This window comes from Hipposideros armiger, unplaced genomic scaffold (genome assembly GCF_001890085.2).
Source record: "Hipposideros armiger isolate ML-2016 unplaced genomic scaffold, ASM189008v1 scaffold_481, whole genome shotgun sequence".
Classification (NCBI taxonomy): domain Eukaryota; kingdom Metazoa; phylum Chordata; class Mammalia; order Chiroptera; family Hipposideridae; genus Hipposideros; species Hipposideros armiger.
The window spans coordinates 14,765-22,122 of record NW_017731831.1 but is presented as its reverse complement, the minus strand read 5'-3'; the positions used below and the strand labels follow the sequence as shown (position 1 = coordinate 22,122).

Genomic DNA, 7,358 nt, shown 5'->3' with positions numbered 1-7,358 from the left:
TAGGGTTCAGAAGGAGTCTAGATGTGTAAGCTTGAAACTGTAACCAGAGTGTTTGTTCCAGGACTGGAAATTGAGAGATAGAGTCTCAAGTATAAAAGGAAGTCCAAAGGGGAACAAATAGGCAGAATGCAAACACCAAAAACCAAGATCTATATTGAGGTTAGAATCCTGAGTGTTTATCAAAGCATGGGTAGATCAGTATTCCTAAGTCCAAACAGCAGACAATTGACTGAAGTTCAAGTTTATTCCATTTCAGAGCTACCGGTGTCTGACAGTTTTAAGGGTACCTACGGTAAAAGACATGATATAGTCACCAAAGAACTGGCATAAAAGCCAGGAACCTAGTGTTGTACCTAGGGCTCCTGCATTTTCTGTTAGCTTAGTTGGACATTTTTTTCTTTGATCTCTTTGTTTTACCCCTTAGATATTAGCAACTGTAGGATCCATCCTTGTCCCTCTGTTACTCTATCTGTAACCTTGATGGTCATCCACTATCATGGCTTCGATTACCATCTATGTGTTTAAGACTCAAATCTTTGTTTTCAGCCAAGATTGTTCCCAACACCAGATGCATTCAGTCAACTGCCTATTAAACCTCCCCACACAGACTCATGTCTTAGACCAAACTCTTCATCTTTTCCCTAAAACTTGTTTCCCCTGTGATATGTGTATATCAGTGAGTGGTATCACCGTCCACCCAATTACCCAAGTAGAAATGTTGATGTCATCTTTGACCGCTGCGTACGTCTCTCAGTTTACTTATGAAGTGAGCTAGCTAGAGTAATCTGATTATACCACTTGAGTACCTCAAACCCTTCAAGATTACTCACTGTCTTCAGGAAAGAATCCAGATGTCTTAGTTTGCACCGTGAGGCCCACTGTGTTCTAGCCTCGTCTCTTACCACTCGGCTCTTTTCACTGTATCCTTTACTTAGCTCCCACCGGGGCCACATTTTCTCTAGTCCCTGGGTCTTTGCACTTTTTGACGCTCCTGTCTGCATGGACATGCCTCCAATTCACCTGGTCTGTTAAGACTCAGTGTAGATTATCATCATCTGAGCAGCCATTTCCATCAGACCCTAAGACTTACATTAGTGTTTCCTCTTGGTTGCACACAGTGCTGTGTTCATTGTTAAAGCAATCACCACTTCCTGAGATAATTTCCTGTTTGTTTTGTTTTTTGTCTATTCCACTTAATGTTTCTTTAGGGCAGGGACTGTTTCTTATTCACTGTTGTACTTCCAGAGCGTATCACATAATAATATCTTTAGCAATAATATTAGTAATGTAACAGTAGCAGGAGCAGCAATAATAAACACAAGTAGACATTTAATAAATATTAAGTGGGCTCTGCTGTCAGGACGTGGAAGAAGAGTTCTAAGCAAGATAGTTCTTTGATTCCTATTTACTTCTCACTTTCTCTGTGACTCCTACCACAAGGCTAAAAATTGAGATTTGTTGCTGGGGGAGAAGGAGAGAATAGAAATTTGTCAGATAATTAGCAGTCTCTGCTACATATAGTCTGAAAGCAGATGCATTCAAGCTGTTCTTGAAATAAAAATTCCATCATATAGACAAAGTGAAGAAAGGCTTTACTGTCAGGACAGCATAAGCAAAGCTATGTATGCGTAGTTTGGGGACCACTGGGAGTAGTAGTATGGCTAGAGTGAGAGACATAATCAGACCTGATAAATGGGGTGCCAGATGAGGGTTCTTTCCTCTGAAATTATGAACTGCTAGAAGTAGAGATGCAGAGATTATGGAAGAGCCCAAATTTCCCCCATCCGTTCCCCTCCTTCAGTGTATCTCTTGGTGACATTTCTAGTTCTTGTTGTTAACCTTTCAAAAAGGGAATTAGGGTAAGTGTAAGAGATCACAGACTGTTAGCAAAACATATCAATTTGATCTGCCTAAAATACCCTTCTGCCAGCCTGCCATAGGACCTGAAATTTCTGTGACTCACACATTCTTTTGAGTTATTCTAAGCCAACAAAATTGTCCCTGTATTAATGATGAGGTGAGTGTGGTGAGATTGGGGAAGGGAAGTAGAACGCAGAGCAGTTATCTGGAGCCTGTGTTACTATTGATTTATGCTGGTTATACTGTCATGTCCTGGCTGTGTTAGCTCCCTGCCAAAGATCAAAGGCCTGCATGGCCCCTCAGTGCTGCCTTGGCAACTGGTTCTGCAACCATGGCTGTCAGTTCTCTTACCACCTAGTATCAAGTAGGAGTACTTTTACATTTCCAGGAAAATTAACTTCATCAATTTATATTTGTATTGCTTTGTTGTCCTTTGATATAGCATAATTTTTTTCACTCAGTATTTACCCTCTTCTCTCTCTCATTCCAGAAATAATCATATCTGCATATCATTGCAAGGATCAAATGCTTTTGTTTTCATTTTGATGGTTAGTGTTTTGTAAGATAGTGGATTTGTTTCTTTGAATAGGGAAGTAATTAACTCTCATTTAGAGAAAGATTTTTAAATTTAGAGCATGTATATCTTATGACTTAAGGGTTCATGCTACATGGTAAATGAAGTGAGAAACCCAGGCTATCCTAGTTTTAAAGATTAAAATTAAATTTAAGTATGGTCATACATGAAGCAACTTAATGAAATTATTACTTAATTTTATGGTATAAATAATAGATGAGAGTTTAAAGAAGTTCCAGCTTGTCATACTATGTTTTCTTGTTAAAGATAGAACCACTCATTTTTAGAGCTCTTAGAATAAATGTTGAAACACAATAAATGTATATAATTGATTTACTGCTGGACTTTAGATACAAGGCCACAATCCATCTCATGACTTGCAATAGGGACAGGCAGCAAGAGCATCAGCTTTGAAACTGGTGGCTGAGAACGTCAGTGTTCTTAGGTAAAGGGGAGAAAAAAGCTCTTGGGAAACTTGTTGACAACCTGACTCAGGGAGAATATGGCAGAGATTTTCTCAGTGTTTCTGTGCAGCACAGTTTACTCATATAAACCTTACATTCTTTAATCGTTGATTGGGAAGATAAATTTTACTCAATTTGTATTAACAGAAGTAATCGTTTTCTGGTGACAGTACATTAGGCCCAGGCTCATACTAGCAACAACACTGACACATCTCAAATTAACCTTCCCTTTTAAGATGATTTGTTTACAAGTGACACCAAGCTCCCCTTAAAATGGGAATTAAAGTACAAGTTTGCACAAGAAGAAGGAAGTAACAGCAGAGGCATATGGCAACTCAGTTTTAAAACCAGAAATTAAAAAAAGAAGCTTTACTGTGTAAAATTGTCATGTGTAGATTTGTGCCTAGATCTTAAGTTATAGTTTACGGAAAAGAAGAATTAGGTAAATCATATTTTTTTTCCCTTAGGTAATTTTGTGAGAAAAATTCTGCAGCCTGCTTTTCCATTAATTGCCAGTGAAGATGATGACAAGATTCCAGAGACAACAGGCCATGGATTTTCCCATTTTCCTGAAACACCAATTAAACAAGGAACTTCCTTCAGTAAAATGTCCACAGATAAGGATATAGGAGAGAGCTGGACCTTGAATTCAGAGAAGCCGGGGAGGCTGGGATCAGCTGAGCAAAGCAGTCCCGATCTTTCATTTTTAGTTGTGAAGAATACCACAGGAAAAAAGCATCTTTTTGTCGATCTAGGTAAGATCTATTAACAGCTCGTTATCAGACTGTCCTGTGTACTTCTGTGAGAGGCTAGTCAGTGCCCACTTGTCATCTTAGGATTCTTGCTCCCACTGCTGTTGCACAGTGACAGCGGAGTCGCCAGCAGGATGTGGTCAATGAGCTCAGGTATCAGAACTCGACAAGGTTTCTGTTCAGAGCTCTTAGGGAAGCCCCTGTGGAACATAAGTAAGCACCAGGCTGGCCTGAGCGCCAGAAGGGAATGGTGTGACTGGCTTCTTCTCTGAAATTTCCCAAGGATTCCAATCAAGGACATTTTGACAGAGGACAGTTGGACCAGCACTCTCCAACACTGCTGAGGAGTTTAACTAGATGAAATAAATTTTAAAAACAGCATAAATGACATTTTTACGTGGCAAAATAAGGCTGATGTTTTCTATACGGACGAGCTTTGCAGTAGTGGTGGGGGCCACTTCCCAGCTTTCGTACTGTGATCAGACTGGTGGCTTTTTCAGCCAGGCTGTCTTCTGCCCTGTTTGCTTCTGGCCTCTGGAAAATACCGGTTAGGTAATACACAGGCCAATCAAGGGCTCTGAATTCAGCCAGCTTCAATTTAGTAAACTAAAGCTCATTTTTATATTGTGGTTCTAGCTTGTGATTGGAAAAGCTGTAAAAGCAACATTTTTGCCATTGACTGTTAGAGCAGCTCAGAGAGCTTTGATGTCTACAGGTGGAGGGAAAGTAGGTTGAAATTAATAGGCAAGATTATTATACCAACCAGGCCAAGAGTAGGGAAGTGTTCCTGCTGTATTGTGTATCTTTCTCATACTCCTACCAACCAACCGAAGTGCCATAATTTTGAAATATAGTCAGATAGGTGCGATGTACTGGTTTGGGTGTGAACCAACATATGAATTATGAGTAGAATGGCCTCTCCAAGTGGGACTAACATGTTGTAAACTAAGGAAGATGCCCAGTAGGAAGTAGTGATAGCTAATCACCACTCTACCTCCTCCCCTCCCATATTAAAGACCCTAAACAGAATACCCCAGTTCATGACCATTCTAGCCTGGAAAGTTAGGTTACTGTACTCGCAAGGAAATTTTTCTGATATGCTTAAAAGAAATATTACAACAGTACAAGTATACCCAGATTTATTTATGTAACAAAGAGGATGGGGAAATCATTCCCTAAAGAATCCTTAGAGGAGTGACCAGTTAACTCAGTTGGTTAGAGCGTGGTGCTGATAACACTAAGGTTGCCGGTTCGATCCCCTCATGGGCCACTGTGAGCTGCGCCCTACCTAAAAGAGTCAACTATGCCATTGTAGCATGAAAGCAATGTGTAACGTGTGACCATGGCTGTTCCCCAATAAAATAAAATTAAAAAAAAGAATCCTTTGAAGAGGTCAGAGATTTAACAGTACATGCCACAATTTGTTTTGTTTTGTTTTTTTTAGCTGACCAATCCTGCCACCTGTTGGCAGCTCAGCGGCAGCTCAGCTTGGGCCGGGAATCGAACCAGCAACCCTGTTGCTCAGAGCTCCCACTCTTGAGCAAGCTCTTAACCAACTGAGCCACTTGGTTAGCCCCATGCCACAATTTTTTTAGAAAAAATTTTTATTGAAGTATAACATTCAAACAGAAACATGAATAATTTGTGAGTGCACAAGTCAGTGAATTAGCACAAAATGAACATATCCTTGTCACCACACCATCCAAGACAAATAAATTACCAGGATCCCAGAACCTCCTCCATGCCCCTGCCAGTCACTACCCTCTCCTCCCCGCAAGAGATAACCACTAATAATCTGTCCTCTAACACTGTAGATTAGTTCTGCCTATTTTTGAACATTTCATAACTAGGGTCATATAGTATGTGTTTCTGGCATGCATTTTCACTCTTACCTGGTGTCTTTGATGAATAGTTACCTTTAGTAGTAATAGTCTAACATCAATGTTTACTTTTTTAGTGAGTGTTTCTTGTATCTTGTTAAAGTAATATTTCCCTAACCCAAGGTCATAAAGATATATTCTACTTATTTTCCAGAACCTTATTTTTTTAATTTTTTTTTTTGCCTTTTAAGTAAATTTACAATCTACTTGGAAGGGATTTTTGTTTATTGGGTAAAGAGAAGTCAAGATTCTTTTTTTACTATATGGATATCCATTTGCCTCAATAGTATTCGTTGAAATACTAAAAGGACATCTTTGTCATAAATCAAATGTCCATACTTTTGGTTTATTTCTGAATTATGTTGTTCTTTTCCATTGTTTTACTGGTCTATTTTTGTGCCAGTACCACAACTGTTTTAATTAATATATATTTTCTAAAAGTTTTGATATACAGCAGAATAAGTCTTCCAACTTTGTTGTTTTGAAATTTCTTGGCTGTTCTTGACCATTTGCATTTCCATTTTAGAATCAACTTGTCAGGAATCTATAAATGTTGGGAGAATTGACATTTTTATAATACTGAGTATTCCAATCCATGAACATGTTGTGTCTCTCCCTTTACTTAGATGTTCTCTAATCTCTCTCAGTAGTGTTTTATAATTTTCTGAATAGAGATCCTATACATTTTTTGTTAGATTTATTCCAGGTATTTGATTTTTTGTTTGTTTGTTTAAACAACAAACATTATTTCTCACAGTTCTGGGTACAAGATCAGGGTGCCAGCATGGTCGAGTTCCAGTGAAAGCCCTGTTCCTGGTTTACAGGGAAGTCTTCTTGTTTCCTCACATGGCCGAGAGAGAGATACTGGAGTTTTTGATGCCTCCCTCTTCTCTGAGATTTGGCACCACTAATCCTCACTGCCTTGAAAGCTCTCCAATAGTCTCAAACTTTTTTTCTAATACATTTGTCTAGCTTTTTATTTATTTACAATAGGAGGGTTGCCCCAAAATAATCTAGCTTGCTATTTCTGGCATTCTTCCATGTTAACTCCAATTTAATTTACATGTTGCTTTTATTTTGTTTATATCTGATAGAAAATGATTTTTCTGTTCAAAAAATTATATATTTTTGTTTGAAGGTTTTTTTCACCTTCATTTTATTATTTTTCAATTGAGGTGTAATTGACATACATTCGTTTCAGGTGTACAATGTAACGATTCAATATTTGTATATATTGCAAAATGATCATCACAATAAATCTGGTTAACATTCATTATTGTACTTAGTTACAGAATTTTTTTTCTTATGTTGAGGACTTTTAAGATCTCTCTTAGTAACTTTCAAATACGCAATACAGCATTATTAATGATAGTTGCTATGCTGTACTTTACATCCCCATGACTTATTTGATAACTGGAAGTGTGTATCTTTTGACTCCCCTTCACCTATTTGTCCCACCTCCCACATCTGGCAACCACCAGAGGTGGCTGGTCTCTGTATCTATGAGCTTGTTTTTTGTTCTTTTTGTTGTTTTTTAGATTCTGCATATGTGAGATAATATGGTGTTTGTCTTTCTCTGACTTATTTCATTTAGCATAATGCCTTCAAGGTCCATCCATGTTGTTACAAAAGACAGTATTTCCTTGATTATTTTGGCTGAATAATATTCCACTGTACAGTAATTCTCCCTTATCTGATGGGGATACATTCTAAGATACCAGTGGATGCCTGAAACTGCCGATAATACTGAACCCTATATATACTATGTTTTTTCCTATACATACCTACCTATGATAAAGTTTAATTTATAAATTACACACAGTAAAAG

At 38.1% G+C, this 7,358-nt stretch overlaps 1 protein-coding gene across 1 annotated transcript in view; it reads left to right on the top strand.

Moving 5' to 3' along the window:
- The window catches only part of PRIMPOL (primase and DNA directed polymerase), a 42,261-nt gene that overhangs the window by 20,367 nt on the left and 14,536 nt on the right, over positions 1–7,358 (top strand). The window contains exons 6-7 of the mRNA XM_019666936.1: positions 2,450–2,453; positions 3,366–3,653. Of these exons, the coding sequence (XP_019522481.1) occupies positions 2,450–2,453; positions 3,366–3,653 (292 nt within the window). The remainder of the gene's footprint in view (positions 1–2,449; positions 2,454–3,365; positions 3,654–7,358) is intronic.